At 34.7% G+C, this 22,895-nt stretch overlaps 2 protein-coding genes across 13 annotated transcripts in view; both read left to right on the forward strand.

Annotated features, from left to right (window-relative positions):
• The window catches only part of LOC128225645 (DNA-directed RNA polymerase III subunit RPC3-like), a 33,975-nt gene extending 23,568 nt beyond the window's left edge, over positions 1 to 10,407 (forward strand). For all 7 annotated transcript variants that reach the window (XM_052935553.1, XM_052935556.1, XM_052935555.1 and 4 more), the window contains 12 exons: positions 1,179 to 1,261; positions 2,057 to 2,155; positions 3,043 to 3,135; positions 3,566 to 3,646; positions 4,125 to 4,176; positions 4,836 to 4,896; positions 5,068 to 5,134; positions 5,925 to 6,008; positions 6,444 to 6,545; positions 8,920 to 8,969; positions 9,248 to 9,397; positions 10,268 to 10,407. In XM_052935553.1, coding sequence (XP_052791513.1) covers positions 1,179 to 1,261; positions 2,057 to 2,155; positions 3,043 to 3,135; positions 3,566 to 3,646; positions 4,125 to 4,176; positions 4,836 to 4,896; positions 5,068 to 5,134; positions 5,925 to 6,008; positions 6,444 to 6,545; positions 8,920 to 8,969; positions 9,248 to 9,397; positions 10,268 to 10,361 — 1,016 coding nt within the window. In that variant the 3' untranslated portion in view covers positions 10,362 to 10,407. The remainder of the gene's footprint in view (positions 1 to 1,178; positions 1,262 to 2,056; positions 2,156 to 3,042; positions 3,136 to 3,565; positions 3,647 to 4,124; positions 4,177 to 4,835; positions 4,897 to 5,067; positions 5,135 to 5,924; positions 6,009 to 6,443; positions 6,546 to 8,919; positions 8,970 to 9,247; positions 9,398 to 10,267) is intronic.
• Positions 10,408 to 12,207: 1,800 nt separating this feature from the next.
• The window catches only part of LOC128227566 (ankycorbin-like), a 32,804-nt gene continuing 22,116 nt past the window's right edge, over positions 12,208 to 22,895 (forward strand). For all 6 annotated transcript variants that reach the window (XM_052938212.1, XM_052938214.1, XM_052938213.1 and 3 more), the window contains exons 1-3: positions 12,208 to 12,281; positions 18,270 to 18,564; positions 18,921 to 19,051. In XM_052938212.1, coding sequence (XP_052794172.1) covers positions 18,496 to 18,564; positions 18,921 to 19,051 — 200 coding nt within the window. In that variant the 5' untranslated portion in view covers positions 12,208 to 12,281; positions 18,270 to 18,495. The remainder of the gene's footprint in view (positions 12,282 to 18,269; positions 18,565 to 18,920; positions 19,052 to 22,895) is intronic.

The following is a 22,895-nucleotide window of genomic DNA, read 5'->3' on the forward strand; positions in this document are numbered from 1 at the left end:
CACACATGTACAGAAAGGTACCGGGTAATATAAAAAATAAATTAAGATTTCCATAAAGCATTTGCTTTTCTGCTAAGGAAGGCATAGGCATACAAGTACATTGCTTAATTTTGCATATTTAAATTTTGTACTGGATATTAAAAAAAAATCAAGTGTAGGAACTTCTTTAGGGAATAAAACATTCCATTACATATCTAGATTCAGAGGAGAATACAAAAAAATATATTTGTTGCCAATATACACACCCAGTATGGACAAATGCATTCCTCTCCCTGAAATCAATAATATCATTAATTTCAACAACAGTCTATTGGCACCATGACCTTTTCATTGGCACCAGACCTATTCATTGGCACCACATCGTTAATAAAATTGAGCCTATTGAACCAAGTATAGCAAATAAAAATCTAAAATTTGTAATGAGGCAACCTTTTGTTAAAAAAAAGCTTTAAATATTTGAGAGAATTTTTAAAATTTACTGAACGATGACACTTTCTGAGAAAATCCATATTTTTATGTTCAATATTAGGCTGGAGTAATTTATGCAAGTTTTAGATGATCATATAAAAAGAAGAAGAAAAAGAGACCATACTCACCCTTTTAGTCCATTTTCCTCTTATTGGCAGAATGCGTTGGTGCATTTTCAATGCAAAATTAAATGTTGCAGTTCCAATTGCCTACTGTGAATGATGCGAAACATTTATGAAACTTAGCTATGTTTAAAAGACTAACACTTACTCCTCTGATAAATTGGTCTTATTGTATGTAGTGATGTTTTTTTTTGTTTTATTTTCTATACATATCATTTTCTAGATTTATAAGTATTGATTCTACAATTTGTACCCAGTATGTGTTCATACCAGTCTGTACAACAGTCGGTCATTTCGAAACTTTTTGGCTTTCCCAAATTTAGCCAAAGGCATTTATTTACAAATTTTCTCTGACAGAAGTAGCCCAATTATAAAAAACAATATCATAATGTATAAGCCTTTTAAAACACAACTTAGCGACACATCAAATTCATCGAATGTAAAATTCTGGTTTCAATTGCATGCAAAGACTAGTTTTAAGTGGGTGACATTTTGTTTCATAAGTACTAATGATTAATTATTCCAAGTTTTCTGGTTTCATATTCCTTACCAGTTAGCTAAATTTATACTAGAAATCTTGCCATTCAGGGAGTAAGAAGAGGAAACATTCAGTTGGTGATAGTGACCAGCCACAAGCAAAGAGGATAAAAACAGAACCTGGGACACAAGCGGTCAGTCTGATAGGCTTTATGTTATATAATATATATCAAATGGTTATAGAAAAACAAACTTCTCTTTATTTCTAAGAAACTATATGCCCATAAACAAAGTTTGATGAGTTGAAGGGTTGGTCAGTGGGTCTATTGCAAAAAGTTTATGGAGTGAACTTCTCTCTACAGTTCTTGATGGATTGTTCTGAAACTTGGTACACATTATCACATTAAGTATATAGTTGCATAAGATATTCCTTGTCTGTTATGACAAATTAGTTAAAGAATTTAGCTCTTTAACAGAATTTTGACAGTATCTGTATATTGGCTTCTGTGGAGCAAACTACTTCTACAGTAATTGATGGATTTTTCTACAAATTGGAACACATACTCATCATTAAGTGAACAAGTGCTTAACATATTTTTTCGTCAGTTGTAGGCAACTTGTTTTAGACACGTGTTCCTTTAAATGTAATTTTACTTGATATGTGTATTGGGTTGTACAGTTGGACAGATTGTTATGACACTAGGTACTCATGATTATCGTGAAGTGTAGATGTGCTTAATACAATTTTTGTGCTGATTGTTCTGGTGTTTCCAGAATGAATGACTTCCATGAAGGAGGAATTGATTATGATGAAATGTAATCAAGGGGCAAGCACATTTTATATTTGCCATGGCAAATTGGTCATACAGTTATTCGCCCTTGAACTTTACATAAGTTTTTAAACAAAATACATTCATAGTTTACTAATTATCTGTTGCAACTGCCAGTATCAGAGTGCAATGAATACTTCATATTATATTTTATTTCAGAGCACAGATGAAGTCTATTGGAGAATTAACTACAGCAGGTTTCATCAGTATTTTAGAGATCAGATGTTGATAAAGGCCATGTCCAGCAAAATTGACAAGGTTTGTAATATGACTTAACAAGATCATTATCTAGTGTAAATATCAAATTTAGGCTTACAGTCTAAACTCGTCATGTTGACTTTGCCGGGACCTAGGGAAAAGAGTCGAGATAAAGAACATTTGACACATCCGAAATACAAAAAAGTATAACCAATTCCAAACACATATGAGTTTGATACATGTCCAACATCCGACTTGAATTGAACGGTGTTTTTATGGTTGTGGAAACAGCAAACGTATTATTTAAAAATAAAATGATACAAAAATGAATTATTTGTGCCAAATTTATCTTATTCACGTTTATAGATTACACAAATCAAATATTAAACCACAATTGCATACACTTGTATACTGTAAGAAAACGGTAAAGCACAAATGTTATGCCCGTTTGTGTACTACATGCAGTATAGAGAAATTACTTCGTCACGTAACTTTCAATGTTGTCAAATTTTTACGATGATGTCATCGTCGATTTAAATTGTGTGTTTCAATGTATAGCATGATCAATAATCAAAAACATAAACAAACACCTTCAATTATTCACACTAACCCATTAACCTCCAATTATGAAAGTTTGTTATTTTGACACGCACGGTAATTTAGCGACATACCTCAATCCTCCATGACAACTTTCGCACCTACACCTCGATCTACAGTTTGACATAAGGGACAAGGAAAATGTGTGAAATTCGACCACTGGGACTGAAATATGAGGTTGACATAGCGAAAAAATGGAGATAGAAAAATAGACACAAGCAGATTTATTTTATATAGAATAAGAAGGAATAAATTCGGGACCAGAGAAAAAACATAGCGAGTTTGCACTGTATTTGGAATTACCAAGAAGAACTTACAAGAAATTACAAATGTACGTTATTGTTGTTTAGAGGGCTGGCGACATTCTGCAGACAATGTTACGACTCAGTGAGGTGAAATCCGAGGAGCTAGCATTGACAACGAGCCCACTGGCCTTCAATGAGGTGAGTTATCCCTCATCAGGCTTAAAGGACTAGTCAAAATGCTTATAAAAAAGACATTTAGTAAAGAATAAACTTGGTCAAGTTCAATCTATTTACTATCCGTAACTTGATTTTTTATAGAAAAATGCTTAGGAAATGTCGGAGCCATAGTTGTTGGAAACAGCATGCATAAACTTTCATCATGGCCATAACTGAAAACTATTCACATGAATATCCACAGTAGGAACCAACTTGCAATATGGGTATGCATGTATATGTGTAGAAGACCTAAATCTGCCTTTAATAATCCTGAAGTTTTGCCCCTTGGTAGACTGAGAGAAACCGGTCAGTACTGGTATCAAGGTGTGGTGCTTTTGATGCTGTTAGCTGTGGGGCTGTTTTCTCCACTGAATAAGATTAAACCACCATAGCATGGTATTCATTATTTCAGATATTCCATGCACTACCGAAGGAGCTCAACATCTCCCGCCATACTTGTGAACAATATCTCAACATTATGGCCGATGATTCGGTATTCACATTTTTTTACCTTTGATGGATGGATCAGAATAATTTTATACACAAAAGTATTTGGCATGTAGTTTTATTTAAATATGTCTAATGGCACATTGAACTATCCTAAAAGTTGAAGCGATTAAACATACTGAACAGTGCTTCCTTCCTAACACAAGGCACACCAAGGGAAATCACTAATGGGAGATGAAGTGATTCTACACCTCTTTAGCAGTATATTCGATTTGGCCATAACAGTTGCATCTGGAACAGTTGAAATTGAATGTAGTAGTGATGTTTATTGCAATTTGTATTCTTTCCTATACAAATAAATGTTTGATTTTGTATCACTATAGGCACATTTTAAAGTGTATAAATCCAAGACCCTTATCTGAAGCTCTGATACATGCATAATGTTGTATTATATGACGGATGCCTTCATTGTTGCAACTTTCCGGTTCTACTTAATAATTTACTATTTACTGTGTGTGTTTCAGATGTCGTTTGTGATGAAGGTAGGAGAGAGTGGAGGCGGCATGTACATCGTCAGTATCCTTCACATCACATGACCATGTTACACCAATCATGCCTCTCTCAAGTGGTGAAAACAATATACTAGTTAAGACATACATGTATGATGCCAAATTGACTTGTATTTCTTAACTAGTATATTATCCCAACCATTGTCATTTTGACATTGTCAATCAAAACCTATTTATTGTGTCATTTTAACAAACATTTAATTCAAGTAAATCAATTAAGAATTGTATTTGATTATAATGATTAACTAGCAGTCATATTTCTTGAATCACCTTTTCTCCCAATTTAGGAATTAGTATTATATATCATAAAACTGTGTAGCAGTTACTGCACTAACAACCAGGGTTATTGAAATTATGAAGGTGTTATGTATACTTTCAATCACAGGTTGTGTGTAGAAACTGTTTTGTATCATATTGTCAAGCTTACCATGCAATATGTATTGATCCAATATTGAACCATTATTATTACATTTGCTCCACCTACTGGTTACCATTCTGATATCATTAAATGTAAATGAATAAACCTAGCACTCCAATACCATACAAAACTTTATAGAGTGATAATTCAATTTAGTTCATTTTAAAAATCTACTATGCTTTAACAGTAACTAAAATGGATAGAAGTCAATTAATGAAGCAGTTATTGTTCAAGTTAACTTGTGTCAGATATGATGAAGGCGTTGGAGACCCTGTGTCAGGCCCACATTGAGTCCGTCGTGCAGGAAAGGTGAAGAAGTACATATTATTAAGCAATATTATCCGCTTATATGCTTTACAAGTAAAAAAGATTCTTTTAAGATAACCTGCTTTAATGGATGAGCAACATCACTTGAAATACCGAGTATGATATGTTCTTAAACAAATTTATGGAAGGGTCTTTAATTTCATGTATTTTTAGGTTTGGTTCCAAGAGTCTACGTATTTTCCGAGTGCTGTTGCTAAAAAAACACTTGGAACAAAAGCAGGTGTGACCTTGACCTTGACTTCCTATGTTTATTTAATCTTGAATGTTAACCTTCCAGTGGCCCTAAAATTTCCTAATTTTTTCAGTTTTGCTTAAATTCCTAATAAAACTCAAAATTCAAAGGGAATTCCTAAAAAAGCCATTATTTTTTCTGTCAATTCCTACTTTTTTCAATTTCCTTCCCTAATTGCTGTAACAGTTTTAAAAATACAAACTTATACACTGACTATTTTATGTTTAATGTGTCTTTAATGTAGTTTACAGTTCTTATTCAGAGTATATTCAATACAATGAATGGCAGATGACCAGTGGATCCATGTCAGGCTTGTTTATTGGTTGTGACCTTGCGCATGTTGTGGCAAAGATTTAATTATAAAGGTTAGAGCCAATTAACAGCTGAGACAATGGAACCCTTGTGTATGTCATTATTGTACTTATAGTATCATAAGTATGTGAGTTTATTGCTTGTTAAATTTGCAGAGGTAAGTCCATTATGTTGTTTACAACCACCATATTTAGCCCTTAAATTCCTAATATCAGCCCTAAATTAGCCCTAAAATTTCTTTTTTTATCCCTAAAATTAGCCCTTATTTCTTGCCAAAAAGTGCTGGACAGCCTGGAACACCTTTTCCGGTACTGGCAGTAGCCCACCTCACCTTAACTATAGTTAGCTTTCTACAGTCTTTTGGATATAAATACATTATCATGATCACTAAACTTGCTAATGATCAGTTGTACATATATTTTGACAATGTACTGGTATGAGTATTGCCATTTTATTTCTGTTTCAGATTGAGGAGTTGGTGATGATTCCAGCTAAGGAAGCCAAGGAATTGCTATATAACATGTTCGCACAAAACTATGTCTCAATTGCTGTGAGTTAACTTACTGTTTTTATCATATAAAGGAGTCAACGTTTCATTAGCTGGTCTGTTTTACAAAGAAAGGTCGGGGTCCTGTGATACCCCTGGAGCTGTTATCAAGGTCATTGTGCCAAAACTTTAACCCTGGCCATCACTCAAAAATGATAAACACTAAAACTTGACATTTCAAGTTAACTGAAACTTGTTACACATGTTGCCAGATACAATATGCAGATGTACTGCAAGGCCCATAAGTCTGGCAATAATGTTAAATTTCATTAATTCTTTGTGAGATGAACACACCCATGCATTTTCACTCAAATAAAATTCATGTTATTTGTTAGACTTTGTTGCAAGAAATTAAACAATTATGGATTATTTGTTTTTCACCAGCTATTTGTTGCTAGATGCAGTTTGTATGGTATTGAAATGTATGTTGTATACCAGGAAGTGTCCAAGACCGCTGACCACGCTCCGGCACGGACATTCTACCTGTTCAGTGTGAACCTTGAACAGCTGGCGCGGATGCTGTTACAACACGCTCTCAAGGTACATGTTGGTGTGGTAAATTGTGTCAGATACAGTTGGGGGAGCTGGGGATAGTGGCCTGATAAATTGGCCTGGTTCTGGCTTTGCAGGGGAATTTTCAGGTATGGCAAAATCATTTATTTTGTTTGAAATATCATCCAACAACCCACAAAGGTTTTCAAACAATATTAATAAACATTTAAATATTGACAACTTTTGTTTTTAATTGTGTTTGTATCTTAATTAAAACCTGCTCAAAGTACCTGTGTAAAGCGGTGTAATGGACATGTTCCCAAACTGAAGACCCAGAGCATGTTGGTGCCTACAGATTTTATCTGTTATTTAAATTTCCTTTTTTTCTTTTTTATTATTATATTTTTATACGCCCATCTTACGATGGCCGTATTATGGGAACACCCATGGCGGGCGGGCGGCGGGCGGGCGGCTCCACAATGTTGTCCGCTCTCTAACTTGAACATTTCTCATCCAATTTCCACCAAACTTGAAAGTGTTTGTTGGTGAAATATCTAGGTCAAGTTCGATAACCAGCCAAATCGCTTTAGGCACTCCAGAGTTATGGCCCCCTGAATTTGTCAAAATTGGCCATTTTAGCTTTGTCCGCTCTCTAACTTGATCATTTCTCATCCAATTTCCACCAAACGTCATGAAAGTGTTTGTTGGTGAAATATCTCGGTCAAGTTCAATAACCAGCCAAATCGCTTTAGGCACTCCAGAGTTATGGCCCCCTGAATTTGTCAAAATTGTCCATTTTAGCTTTGCCCGCTCTCTAACTTGAACATTTCTCATCCAATTTCCACCAAACTTCATGAAAGTGTTTGTTGGTGAAATATCTAGGTCAAGTTCGATAACCAGCCAAATCGCTTTAGGCACTCCAGAGTTATGGCCCCCTGAATTTATCAAAATTGGCCATTTTAGCTTTGTCTACTCTCAAACTTGAACAGTTTTTATCCGAATTTCACCAAACTTGCTACTATAAATGTTTGTTGGTATATATTCTTGGCAAAGTTCTATAACCAGCCAGGCTCTTGAGGATTATGGCCCTTGAATTGGTCAAAATTTGCCATTTTTGCTTTGTCCACTGTCTAATTTGAACAGTTATCATCTGATCTTCACCATACTTGCTGAAAATATTTGTTGGTAAAATAAATCGGTCAAGTATGATAATCAGCCAAATGCCCCGAAGCACTTCAGGATTACTGCCCTTGCCATTTAAGCTTTGTCTACTCTCTAACTTAAACAATTCTCATCTGACCTTCACCAAACTTGCTGAAAATGTTTGTAGCTATAAAATCTTTACCAAGAATGTTTGCCGGTATAAATGCTTTGCCAAGTACACACTGATTGTCTCTTGGGTACGATTAAGGATGAATCATCTCTTGGAGACGATTTTTACATGAATGTTGTTTTTCAAATCCCGAACACGTTGATCGTCTTTGGGCATGATTTGGGATTAATCGTCTATATCTATAGACACGATTTTCAGGAGCCTTTTCTGACTTTGACAGATTAAGGTACTGAATTTCGCATGACTCGAAACCCTCGAATTAAAATAATTTTTTCTACTGTTAATGCCATATTGTGCCAAATCATTTGCTTCTTGAAAAGCTTGCTTCTCAAAGGGCCAATGTGACAGTAAGTTGTCTTAGAATCCAAGAAATTATTGATGGGCGTATTTTGTGAGTGTCACTCTTGTTACTAATAATTTCATGTTTTAATTTTATTATCACCTTGATAAGATTTACTTGACATTTCAATACATAAACTCCCCAAGTTTATTGGCCTTTAGGCTTTAACCTTGTAAAGAACTGGACTTGATTTGACTTTGCTGTATTCTCATTTACAAGAGAGCCCTTAGTATTTGGTATGGAGTACAGATTAATATCAACTTTCTGCTTTATTAACAAAAAAAAAACATCAATACTTCCTTGGTATAAATTTGTGTTTATGGAGACCTTTCATTGAATTGTGTTTTGGGCCCGTAGGGTCAAGGTCACTGTTACTAAAAATAGAAAAATGTTTGAAACTGAATATTTTTAGTTTGGGTAGACATACATGTATTGAGAATTTGTGACCATACTTGGTATATTGGAAGAATTTATGGAGACCTCTCATGGGACTGCCATGAGGGTCAAGGTCAATGTCTCTGTTACTTTAAATAGAAAAACAGTTGAAAATGAGTATTTTCAATAATTGTATGCTTCAATACTTTAATGTAGCAAGTAGAACATTTAGCCTTCTTCACAATGCAGGCATAAGTTGCTGTCAAAAACCTGTTTTTCTCGCATTGCAGAGTTTCTTTTTGTTCATCATGTTGTAGTAACAAGTTGTAACTTGTTAGTTTTAAGTTTTCAGTATTTTTCTGTTTTCCTGACAGGCTCACTACAATGCCATGGTGAAGAGGGAAATGGAGACAAGGGAAAACAGGTAATTGTCTGTACATGGTCATAGGTACAAACAGTTTAGTATTAGACATTTCTTCATTGTACTGATGTTACTATGGATAATGTACATGGTTATAAACGACACAGTCATATTTAAGTATCTTTATTGCATTAAGTATCCCTATGAAAAGCGGGAAAGGTTTCATTTCAAAGAAAAATTTATTTAAGGTGTCGTAAAGCCAAGTATTTAAACTATGAACAATAAGTTCAAATTCATTGATTTACATTTGTTGATTGACCTTGACCTGTTGTTTCACATAGACGTCTGATGGAGAAGCAGGAGCGCGTGGATGCAATTATTGCGAGTCTCGAGGCCAACAAGGCTGAGGACGTACAGAAGGAGGAAATCCTGCAGACTATCACCCCCGCGGAGAAATCCCAGCTCACACGCATCAGACATATGATCAACATGTAAGAAGACATGAATGTAATCTGTAGACTAGTTAATACATCTTTTCTATGCGTCTTTTAACCAAAAACATACATTAAAAGTTTTTTTCATGGACATTTTACAGATTTTTTTCCCTGCGTCTAATACCCCCTAACGTCTTATACCCAGTCATTTACGGTACCGTGAATATGGAGATTTTCCTCATATATAATTTTAAATACATGATCATAATATAAAAGCTGGAATATTGCCTGATACACTGATTTAAGTTAACCAATTAATTTATCCTGATAGTGAAAAAAGCAGGCTGTCCAGATATCCTACTTTTGCCTACTTTTTCAATTGTTAAAAAAAAGGTCTCCTATTTTAGCTCACCTGTCCCTACTTCCATTGACAATTGCTTGAAAGACATTTTTTAAGGCCATAATCAATGAAACTTCACAATTATTTGAAAACATTTACATACAAATACAAAAATGCCAAATAATCCATTTTGTGTACAGCAATGTGTACAGCAGATAATAATCTGCTATGAAAAACCCTTATCAAAACTTGAATGAAGGTTAATTTTGAAAAATGTTTTTATTAACAAATAAATTTACACACAACAAGATTAATAGTAAACAAACACTTGAATCAGTAAAAAACGGCAGATAATAATCAGCTATAAAAAAACAACTTTTCAAATCTTGAAATATGATTAATTGTGAAAAATGTATTTATTAACAAATAAATTTACATTCAACTGTAACAGTAAACAAATTCTTAAAACAGTAAAAAAAAACTTCAAATGAAAAGTTAGTTGGGACAGTGTCCCCGCTCTTAGTAATAGCCGAACATGTATTACATTTAATTATGAAAAAATGAACACATCATCGTTTCTGTTGCAGGCTTGACCAGAGTGAGTTGCAGCTGGACGAGACCATCTTTATTCTGGAGACATACATACAGTATTGTGAAGAGAAACAGAAGTCCAAATTCTGACATTGTCATTTGTTTTGTTTAATATTCAAATAAAATTCAAAATCAAGCATTTGATTAGAAGTTTGGGAGGTTTGGCTTAATGGCTGAAGCGAAAGGTATGCAAATTTGCATATTAAATACAATGCAATAATATTCTGTACAATATGTACCGACTCCGTGGCCTAGTGGTTAAGCTTCCGCCTACGGAGCGGGAGGTCCTGAGTTCTATCCCTGGGTGCGTCATACCAAAAAAAAATGAAAAGTTGGTACAAGTAGCTCCCTTGCCTGGCACTCGGCATTTAAAGGGTAGTGCTTGGAAAAGTGGTGTACTCTGGTTTAACCCAGGAAAGTTGTACCCCGTGTATTGGTGCTTTACACCGAGCATGTAAAAGAACCAAGAGGTCTCTTCGAAAAAGAGCTAGGGTATCGCACCCAGACTTCCTTGTATCTCACCACTGTCTCTTCAGCGTGCTGTCCCTTCAGCAAAAAACAAAAGACCCCGTTAGAAATAAGTGCTTGCACTTTCACAGGTTATCCTTGACCGCAAGGTCTAAGGAAAAACGTACACCTTGACTATCTGAAAATTGTATTATTGAGCATTGCTTAATGTATTTAGAAATATACAGTGACAAACAGACATTGGAGTAAAACTTGCTTGTTTTCAACATTCCATACTCTTGATTCTCCAAGTGCAAACCTACGCCTTGCTTTTCTCGACTTCATCATAGGGCTGTCACTCTTATTCAAATCAATACATACACATGTATAGCAAAAATAAATTATAAGTGATAAACCTTTAAAGGGACTGTGTCACAGATTGGCACCAAAAAAAGTTTTTTTCTGTAACGAATTTCAGGACAATTATCTAATAGAATGTGTTAGCTTTGATATCATAATTGTAAAAAAAAGTACCAAAATGTCAAAAAAAATTGTGTCGGAGACCGGGTTCGAACCAGCGTCGCCAAAATTGAAATCCATCGTCTTACTCACTGAGCTACAAAGGCTTATACTAATCGGGTGACATAATTAAGCTTTAAACTACCTCGGTAATATCACGTGATAACACCGTCTAGCCAATCACACATAAGGAATGTATTCTACCTGGTAGACATGCCCAGTAATCTTTTTTAATGGAAAAATACGAAATAACTGCTAAACTTAAATAAATTGTGGTACTTCAGTTAGAAAGTTTCAATGCATTGTACACATCGATGCCGAGTTTATTTCAGTTTTCGACAATTTTCTCTTTTTTTTCACTATTTTATCATACGTGAGACAGCCCCTTTTTTGCATTTTTCGAAAATATTAATTACCGGTAACACAATAGTAACTGTGCTTTTAATACCTGAACATGCAAAAATATTAAATGATTGGTGAGCGCTAAAAGATTGACTGTGATCTATCGCCTCATAAGGTAAAAATACTGTGTTTTCTGAACCTTTATTTCAAATTAAACTTTGTATCCTTTATAAGAACATTTTTTTCGACATTTATTCATCCCTCTTGGTGTTTTTAAAACATTTGTATTAAATGTGGTAAATCTCATTTGATAGAGAGTGCGTCTTCAAGATATAAACCAGTATGACAATGACTTCACATGCTTCTAGAAAATATATTAAAAGTTAACATAAATAATTTGTACTTGATTGATAAAGACACTGACACCTTCAACTTCTTTTTAGCTATTAACGATTAGATGTAACTTATTGATTTTTATCTTTCAAACTTTTAGCGCGAATATATCCATTCTGAACGTCACCTATTAATTTAAGCTAAACAAAAATCGGTGTTTTTACTGCAGATAAATTATGTCCTCGTTACGATAATTCGAAACTTTCCGTGTCGTATTTTAGATTTCTTACCTGTGCGCATGCGCACTGACTATTTACCTGTCAGAGAAACTGGAACTTTTCGGAAGTTATTTTATAAACACATTAAAAGGTATAAAGTACAATTTAAGTTCATTTTATTTACATTCACTAATGTTTATTTGTATCTTCTTTTTGAGCTTACAAAACTTTCATTGTAAGTTAAATCGAGAAGAAATGAAGCGGATACTCAATAAATTTATTGTTTGAAACAAGTTTTGACTTTTGTACGTTTTGTAATTTTGTATTAATTTTAATTCTGTTTGCGCGGGGCTTATTTCGATTGTGTTAGTTTAAAAGACCATACTTTTTATAGATTATTAGGAATTTTCCTTTCTATCAGTTTTATAATGAATTTTTTTTATTTAAAACTTAAATTCAGATAAAATATACATCTTAAATTGAACTGATATTTTAAATAAACTCATCCTTTATGGGCTACTTCTGAAAGAAAGAGCGCAAGTACAAATCAGTTTACTATTGTTTGGAATGACAATGTTTTTATTGTCACAATTCTGTAGTTCACACATAACTCACAAGTAATTTTAATAGAGCCATTGATTTTCACAGTAAAATACAAACTATATAAACCTTATAAACCTTAAAATATATTGTTTTTTTCATTATCTCATCATAAAGATGTACTCGGAACTAATGTCTTATAGAATCAATGGTGACATATCTCCACAAATTTTGGCTATTATTGATAATGATAATAGAACTTAATGGTAATAAAATTATTAATAATAAAAACAGTGATAATAACCCTAAAGTAGGCTGTGGACCACGCCAAAATGGTAACTGGGTTGGACCCAGATTCATGTGGTTGAATTTATACAATATTAATTCATTATTGGCGCTTTAATTAAATAATTATTGACTCAATTATTGTTGATTTTTCTGGGTTCAGTAGTCCAAAGCTTGTTGAAAGGATAACTTGAGAATGCTTAGACCAAAAGGACATCAAACTTGACTTGGAAGTTAGACTTGTCCCATAGATGACCCCTATTTTAAGGTCTTTGAGTTGGAGGTCAAGGTCATAGTGACCTTGAATGTGGAAATCTTGTCCAAATAATAACTTGAGAATGCCTGCACCCATGGCCCGCAAACTTGACAAGAAGGTTGTTGGTGTGACCAGCAGATGAACGGTCAACCCTATTCATTTTTAGGTAATCATGTCAAAGGTCAAGGTCACAGTGACCTTGAATGCCAAAAGCTTGACTGAATGATAACTCAACAATGCCTATGAGAGGCTTGTCTGAGTGATGACTTTACATTGATGGTCCTCAAACTTGATGTTGATGTTTGATGTGACCAGTTGATGACCCCTTTATTTTTTTAGGTTATTGGATCAAAGGTCACAGTGACATTGGATGCGAAAACTTGTCGCCTTGTCTGATTGATAACTCTAGAATGCCTTGCCATTTCATTCTGACCTCAATCATATGGCGTGAAGAGGCTGAACCTGTACATCTCTATATTATTTTGTTTAACTATTGTAAATCTTAGAATGAACATAGGTCATAAACTGCCTCCAAAGCATCCAATTTAAAATGACAAGCAACTGGCATTTCAGTCAAAGCATAGTTTATTTGATTGTCAAAATATTTGTGAAATAGTGCTCAGGGCAAACATCTCATGATAATAATTGTGCCCACTTACTTAATCAGTAATGGTTTAAACAACCGAAAATACATATTATATATAAATAACTAAGTTAGTGTTTGGCATTAAATTTCTAGTACTAGCCAGGGCAAAAGCATGAACTGCTAAATAACTTAATAAATCCAATTTATGACTTAATGGAATAATGGTGATTGTTTTTGGTAATACCAAATTGTGGATGTTTATAATATTTAATAATATATCTGTCAACTTGTTCTAGTTTTTTCTAAATTATGATTATAATAGTAGTTTGTATCCATTAATTTTTAATAGAAAATAATCTTTATAACATAATGCACATTATTTCAGTGATAAATGAAGTCATCTGAATAGATTTAAATCTTAATTTGTATGAAACGCATACTATGCACACAGTATGTTCATTTTTGTTTATCGAAAAGTGATATAGTCTTTTTAGGCCTAATTATTGACAAAAACAATGATTTTATCACAGAATGCCATTAACATTGAAAGGCCCTGTGTTTTGAAACTGTCCAAATAGATCAGTCCGCTTAAATCTCTGTATATTTTTAAACACTGTTAAAAAGTTGCATCAGATGTCTGCATCATGAATGTACAAATTCTGGCAGAACAAACCAGAAGGCATTTTATTTAATACTGTCATTCATGAAATATTGTGGATAAAACCACTAAAACCAGGGATAAGCTCTGAAGTGGTTGGTATGATGAAAATAATATATGCATAGGCTATGTTAAATCCTGTGTCTAAAACACTGATTTGTTCAACGTGACACTTGGTGCAATACAGGGTGACCATTTTTCTATTCATACTTTTCATATATGATATTAAGGATTTTGTTACTATTGACAACCATACTGATAGCGATATATCTTTATTGTCTGCATGTCTTCATGTTATTAGTTGCCGACGATAGCGTTATTTTCACTACTGATCCAGCTAGTCTACAGAATCAGTTAAATTAGTCCATACGGGAATGTTGTTATATCTATGAGACTTTGACAATAATCAATAAACTCATTGTAATGGTCTGTAATTTAGTTAAAAAGTATTAGATATGAATGGGCATACACTCATTTGTTAGCCATATTTAGATGTGTATGTAAAACCAAACTGTCACTTTTCGACTCAAGGTACCCGAAATTTCATGTGACTAAAAATATGGGGAATTTAAAGTACTCATGTTGTAGAAAACTATATTATAAAATTTGTGAAAATGTAATTGGTGTTTGACCCACAACTCTTATGCTGCCGTTCTTGGTGTCAGATTTGTAAGATTCTTTTGTTAGATTCCCTTAACAGCTCTCTTTTATTAACAAAGGTCTAAAATCTATTGGATTTAAATATTGAAAAATGTTTAAGCTGTCTCTTCAGCATTGTTCTTAAGATAAAAGAATTAAAAGATTTTAACATTATAATAGTAGCTGTATTCTCTATCTAATAAACAGGGTCCATGCTTTATAGGCATACTCTAGTAGGTCTGGGTGTACAGATAAATGTTAGTACATGGCAAGCGCCTTTAAATCTCGAAACAGAAATAAAAGTAATAGTGGTGTTTAAACATGCAATTAACAGTTAAGTGTAACATCACTGAATTTTGTGGTCTGAATGTTTGAAAAAAAAATTCATTTCCATATAATATATTATTAAAATTTTCCAACGGGTGAGGTAACTCCGCTCACACCTTATATTTGATCTTTTCGGGCCAACATAAGGCAAGGGATTTTATAGGTTGCTGACTCACTCAAGTGTTACAGTAACAGGCATTATATCAAAAAAGCTTAAGGTATGCCCCTGATATATGTTTGTGTATGTATGATTTTCATATATGATTTCTTGTCTTGGCCATCATGTTTATATGTTTGAAATTGTAATGGACATAATAGAAATATGCATATTTGCCATTAAAAATTGAAAAGTAATCAGCCAGTAATACCCTTTCAAATGGCATCACAAGGCATCAGCAATCTTCATGTGAGCCACTGGCCAGATAAATTGTACATTATATACTTTAAAACAGCTATATTGAGAAACAAACATATCAGTGAGCTTGCCATTTTGGGGCCATGTCTTCTTATATATGCTTGAATAAGAAATTTAATATATTTACATAAAATTCAATATCCTTTCAACCCTTCTGTTTAAAAGCCACATATTTTATTGTCAGTGTTCCGAATCAGTTATTTTTTACATACAGGTTTTGAATGCTTTTCTCAATTTTAAGGTAGAAAAGTTGTATTCTATTGTAGTGGAATTTGTAAGCCGGTTTCATTTGAAATGCAGATAATGGGTGTTTAGTTTTGTAGTATGTAAGAGAAAGTATGTTTGTTTCTTCTATTTTCTCACACCTCATTTAAGCTGTTGAAATATTCTGATGGTATCTTTTTGAATGTCTGTCATCTAAAAATATCTGTGGGAATTATAAATTAGTGGGAGTTATCAACTAGTGCGAATTACACAAAAATAGAATGTTAACGAGAAATAGAATGTATAAAAAAGTTTTAAAAGAAGATCAAGGTTGTGTTGTGGTAAAGGTTCGGGCCATATACCTAGTTGTCTACCAGTACAAGTTTATACATCCCCCCCCTACACAATACACAAGTCAACAACCAACTGGACTGTGTTTTATATATCAAAATGTCTTCGTAATCAAATTAATAATCTTCACTACTGAAGTGAATGATTAAAATAACTTGAAAACTCTTATGTTGCAATGAAATATCTACTTTTTTGAGGTTAGACTTATCATTATGTTTGCTAATATTTTGAGCTTTTGACCTTTAATGAGTTGAAAGGACCCTTGTACTACATGTCAGTGTTTGTTTTAGAAATGTTGGAATTTTTAGATATAAATTGGAATCAGGGACCTTTGACTTGATTCTGACTTAATTATATCTAACTGAATCGAAACATGTCAGTTTTGTATTTACAAATGACGCCAATGTTATTGTTTAACAACTGGATTAATCTTTTTTATGTGGGATGTTTGACATGTAAGTGATAGTCTTTTTTAAAACATTGCGTGCATCATGATCAAGATCTTTAATGTTCTATAGCCAATGTGATTAAATTTCAGTAAATATATGCATAAAATCATGTTTAATTGTTAGCTGTTCCATAATAAACCACATGAAACAAGTTGTTTGGTCTGAATATTTTGCCTTCTTGTATCTATTTTCTAAATAATATTTAGAAAAACGTGGGAAATGTAATTGGCTTGAAATTTTATGACTTTACTATTACGACTTGGTATAAAGAAATTTGATACTGTGCTTTATAGATAGGAAGTAACTGTATGACATTTTCAAATCATGACAATACCATCATAAGATAAAATTTAAGTTAATTGCTCATGTTTTTGTAAAATGCACTTTTTTGTATGATGAAATAAAGTGTGGAAAAACATTGGTAGTGTTAAATCTAAGATACTAAATGTTGGAACCCTTCAGCAAATGTTGATACTTGGTCAAATATGTCTTTGAAGACCATAATTTTCAGCTTTGTTGTTGCGTTATTGGTTGATTGATATTATCATGTGATGTTTTCAATGTATTGTTAAGAAGTTAATATCCACCACCTTTGTAAAAGTCCCGTTGGCAGTGTTCTATGTGTTGGTTTTTATTGTTTTTATTAACTTGACCAACCTGGATTTGCACCCCAATAAAACCAAAATACTTCTTTTGCTATAACTGTATTTTTTCTGCAATTTTAGTATCATAAAGAAGAAAAATGATAAAATAAGTAATTCTTGGTGCATTATCAGGGAAACTAATTTTTGCTCAAAAACATGAGCCAGTATCTTTAAGACTCAACTTGTCCTATATGTGAATTGTGTGTTCTGTTTAGCTAAAGGAGTATTGCCATTATCGTATGATTGATGAGATAGATTGTGAAATCATGTTGCAGGCAAGTCTTTGTGACAAAGTCTTTGTTCCAGGAACCATCAATCAAAGTTGATTTTATTCCCAATACTAGTTAAGTACCATTTATAAGCAACTTCCCATATTTTTAAACAACTGTGATGTCAATTGTCACCCTTGAATAGAGAAAGTGAATCTGAAATAATTTTTGAAGTGGGATGTCCACAAAAAAGTGAGGTTTAAAATGGCATTTAGGATTTTCTTTGAAATTTTGCAGGTACATGTGTATTTGTCAACACTGTATGTTATCAGAATTGAATATTGAGTTGAATGGTTCAGATTTATGGGAATGATTAGATCCCGTCAAACAATCTCAGTCACCCTATTGACACTGGAAAGCAAACAAATAAATGTAACTTAGCTGATCTTTGCACACTTTTACACATTGTAAACATCCGGATAACATTGAAAGTGACCGACTAGGGGCATCTCTATACATTTAAACATCATGAAAATCGATGTACTTATTGTAATATCACCATATTGATATTTTCAGGTCAAGTATTGGCAGTGGCTCTTAAGCATCGACAAAGAGAAGCAACCATTCCTCAGTTCTAGAAGTTACTGTAGTTAAAGTGTTGGTAAAAATGCCCTCCTTTTGATCATTGGAAGAAGTGAGTGTTACCATTCATGAAACAGTGTGAGTTGTGCAGCCAGTGATGGCTTGAGGATTACTGTTGGATTTAAGTATGTGACACTAGTAGGTGAGAGCAGCAGCAAGGATGTCGAAGAAGGAGCACAAGCCGTCCAAGATGAAGAACCTGTTCAGGTTCAGGAAGAGCACCACAGATGTAAGTCCACCATCAAACAAGGGTGTTTGTTACTACTATTTAGGTGCAATATAAATCTGTTTCATGGCAAATGACAGATCAAGTAAAACATGTGACTCTTGATAATTGTGGGGATTTTAGATAAATTACAGAAAAATATAGTAACTTTTCACTCTGTAAATACATGTACTTTATTTTAGTTTATATAAATTTCTTTTAAGTTTGATTGTGAAGGAAGCTATATGCCTGAACTAGTATCTTTTTGAGCGGCTAAGAGGACATTCCTCAAAAGGGGATCACACTTGTGACCTATTTGATGAGAGGCAGACAACAGTATACTCCTGGACCTCTCTAACTATACTGTATTTGTTTTGCAGTTGTCCGAGTGGAGCAAGAATGATGAGAAATTGATGAAGGCTACAGAAGGCAATGATGCAGCCAAAATTGATGAGCTTTTGCGCAAGAAAACACTTAACCCTACCAAGTTGGGGCCCAAAGGTCTCTCTGTGTAAGTAATGAATGGATGGACCTTATACTAAAAGCCTCATTTTGTTGATATATGTCTCTTAGTGGAACAAGGGAATGCATCAGTTTAATTAAGGTGTTAAAGTATCTTTTGATGAGGAACAGAAATTTGTATAATGAAATGCTGCTTCTTTGAAAAATACTAGGCAGTAAATTCCATGGGTACTCATGGTATGCATGTCTGATATTCAGTTGGCCAAGTTAGATTACTCCAATATATCTGGAGTTAATTGACTGATAGGACTTTGAAATAACGTTTGACAGCTTTTATTTATTCAAAGATTTGAAGTCGCTTTATCTAAAATGTTTCAACATCTTTGATGAATAAAGATAAAATAGTTTCACTTTCTGCTGTTAGGTTGTTTGCACTTCCATTCAAGGAGATAGAGTTGTCCAATAGAGTCGGCCAATAATTGGATTAATCACTTAATCCACAAAGCTATGACCAAAATCTTTTGAAACATTGACATCTGTGTTTACGGAGAGATTTAAGCAAATGTATTCAAAATCAGTAATTGCATTAATCGCTTGATGAATTTGTTATAAAGAGATTAATGAAAAAAGCTCATCTTGATGTTTTAAAAAATATTAAGGCAAGAATTTAAATTTGTTATAAAAATATTTGCTCTAACACTTTATAAAACACAAATCAGATTGAATATGTTATTTTCTTTTATGTTTTAAGATAACATCTGTCTAAATGATAAGATTATGGTGAATTACTTTTGTAAGCATGTGTGGTATGCAATATATTTAGATAACTGTCGCATATTTGACCCATAAAGTCATTGGCCTGTTGTTGGGTTATTATAAATAGGTAATTAATATTCGGGACATTGTTTTCTTCATTTGCAGTTACTCGCTGTTTATTGTAGTTAATATCTTCTGAATTTCCCTATTGACATTTACTTTTCATTAATTTATGAGAAAATGGAGTTCAGTAAAGGTGTATTGCCTTTGTTCCCTACATTCTATGTAAATATTCTAGTTCATTATTTAACATTATAACAGAACAAGGTCAAACAATTAAACGCTTAAAGACGATTTTAATCTGTGAGGCTCTTCATTTGACATGAGGATGCCAATGAAGCTTAATTATGGGCCTTCTTGGAAATTCAATACTGATAAGTTGGTGTTAAAATCTATTACAATGTAAGGCCATTCCATTATATAAAAGATTGTAGACAACAAAATGGAATAGTTCAGACATTATTGCACAACGTCACAACTTTAAATAACATAATTGACAAGCACTTAAACTTTCAATAATTTTCTGCCCAAAGGTATAATTATGGCTTTCGCTTTGATCAAAACCATCATTATGGTGTATAAGGAATTTAATATTAAACCACTTGCCGAGTACTGACAGTTTATATTCATCTACTTTAATTGAGTGACTAAGCTGTTTAAATGTTATAATCATGATGCATAAAGATAATATTGTCATGCAAAGCTTGAAATATTAACCTGTGTTCATTTATTGTCAATTTATTAATTATAAATTCTTTTTCCGAGTGAATGGTTTATTCTTGGGCATCATTGTATTTAATATGATTACTTGAAGTAGTTTTACATGCAGCATGGAGTCTTCAGATAAAACACCAAGGGACATCTGTTTGTATGTGGGCTCTGATTTATACTTTTACTGCTTATTCAATAATATTAATGTATTTGTTTGTAATGGGAAAATGAAGTGGTGGCCAATAACTGGTACTAGCTACTGACTGGTATATATACAAACAAGTAATTATGTAAGTGTTTGTGATACCAGGTTTCACATTTGCAAGACCTATACATGGGGGTTCTGGTTGGTAAGCAGGACCTATATATATGGGGTACTGATGGGTTCTGGTTGGTACGCGGGACCTATATATATAGGGGTACTGATGGGTTCTGGTTGGTACGCGGGACCTATATATAGGGGTATTGATGGGTTCTGGTTGGTACGTGGGACCTATTTATAGGGGTACTGATGGGTTCTGGTTGGTACGTGGGACCTATATATAGGGGTACTGATGGGTTCTGGTTGGTACGCGAGACCTTTATATAGGGGTACTGATGGGTTCTGGTTGGTACGCGGGACCTATATATAGGGGTACTGATGGGTTCTGGTTGGTACGTGGGACCTATATATATATAGGGGTACTGATGGGTTCTGGTTGGTAAGCAGGACCTATATATATAGGGGTACTGATGGGTTCTGGTTGGTACGTGGGACCTATATATAGGGGTACTGATGGGTTCTGGTTGGTAAGCGGGACCTATATATAGGGGTACTGATGGGTTCAGGTTGGTACGCGGGACCTATATATAGGGGTACTGATGGGTTCTGGTTGGTACGCGGGACCTATATATAGGGGTACTGATGGGTTCTGGTTGGTACGTGGGACCTATATATAGGGGTACTGATGGGTTCTGGTTGGTACGCGGGACCTATATATAGGGTACTGATGGGTTCTGGTTGGTACGTGGGACCTATATATAGGGTACTGATGGGTTCTGGTTGGTACGTGGGACCTATATATAGGGGTACTGATGGGTTCTGGTTGGTACATGGGACCTATATATAGGGGTACTGATGGGTTCTGGTTGGTACGTGGGACCTATATATAGGGGTACTGATGGGTTCTGGTTGGTACGCGGGACCTATATATAGGGGTACTGATGGGTTCTGGTTGGTACGTGGGACCTCTATATAGGGGTACTGATGGGTTCAGGTTGGTACGCGGGATCTATATATAGGGGTACTGATGGGTTCTGATGGGTTCAGGTTGGTACGTGGGACCTATATATATATAGGGGTACTGATGGGTTCTGATGGGTTCTGGTTGGTACTTGGGACCTATATATATATAGGGGTACTGATGGGTTCAGGTTGGTACGCGGGACCTATATATAGGGGTACTGATGGGTTCTGGTTGGTACGCGGGACCTATATATAGGGGTACTGATGGGTTCAGGTTGGTACGCGGGATCTATATATAGGGGTACTGATGGGTTCAGGTTGGTACGCGGGACCTATATATAGGGGTACTGATGGGTTCTGGTTGGTACGCGGGACCTATATATAGGGGTACTGATGGGTTCTGGTTGGTACGCGGGACCTATATATAGGGGTACTGATGGGTTCTGGTTGGTACGCGGGACCTATATATAGGGGTACTGATGGGTTCTGGTTGGTACGCGGGACCTATATATAGGGGTACTGATGGGTTCAGGTTGGTATGCGGGACCTATATATAGGGGTACTGATGGGTTCTGGTTGGTACGTGGGACCTATATATAGGGGTACTGATGGGTTCTGGTTGGTACGTGGGACCTATATATAGGGGTACTGATGGGTTCTGGTTGGTACGTGGGACCTATATATAGGGGTACTGATGGGTTCTGGTTGGTACGCGGGACCTATATATAGGGTACTGATGGATTCTGGTTGGTACGTGGGACCTATATATATATAGGGGTACTGATGGGTTCTGGTTGGTAAGCAGGACCTATATATATAGAGGTACTGATGGGTTCTGGTTGGTACGTGGGACCTCTATATAGGGGTACTGATGGGTTCTGGTTGGTACGCGGGACCTATATATAGGGGTACTGATGGGTTCAGGTTGGTACGCGGGACCTATATATAGGGGTACTGATGGGTTCTGGTTGGTACGCGGGACCTATATATAGGGGTACTGATGGGTTCTGGTTGGTACGCGGGACCTATATATAGGGGTACTGATGGGTTCTGGTTGGTACGCGGGACCTATATATAGGGGTACTGATGGGTTCTGGTTGGTAAGCAGGACCTATATATAGGGGTACTGATGGGTTCTGGT

The sequence above is a fragment of the Mya arenaria genome, chromosome 3 (assembly GCF_026914265.1).
Source record: "Mya arenaria isolate MELC-2E11 chromosome 3, ASM2691426v1".
NCBI lineage: Eukaryota > Metazoa > Mollusca > Bivalvia > Myida > Myidae > Mya > Mya arenaria.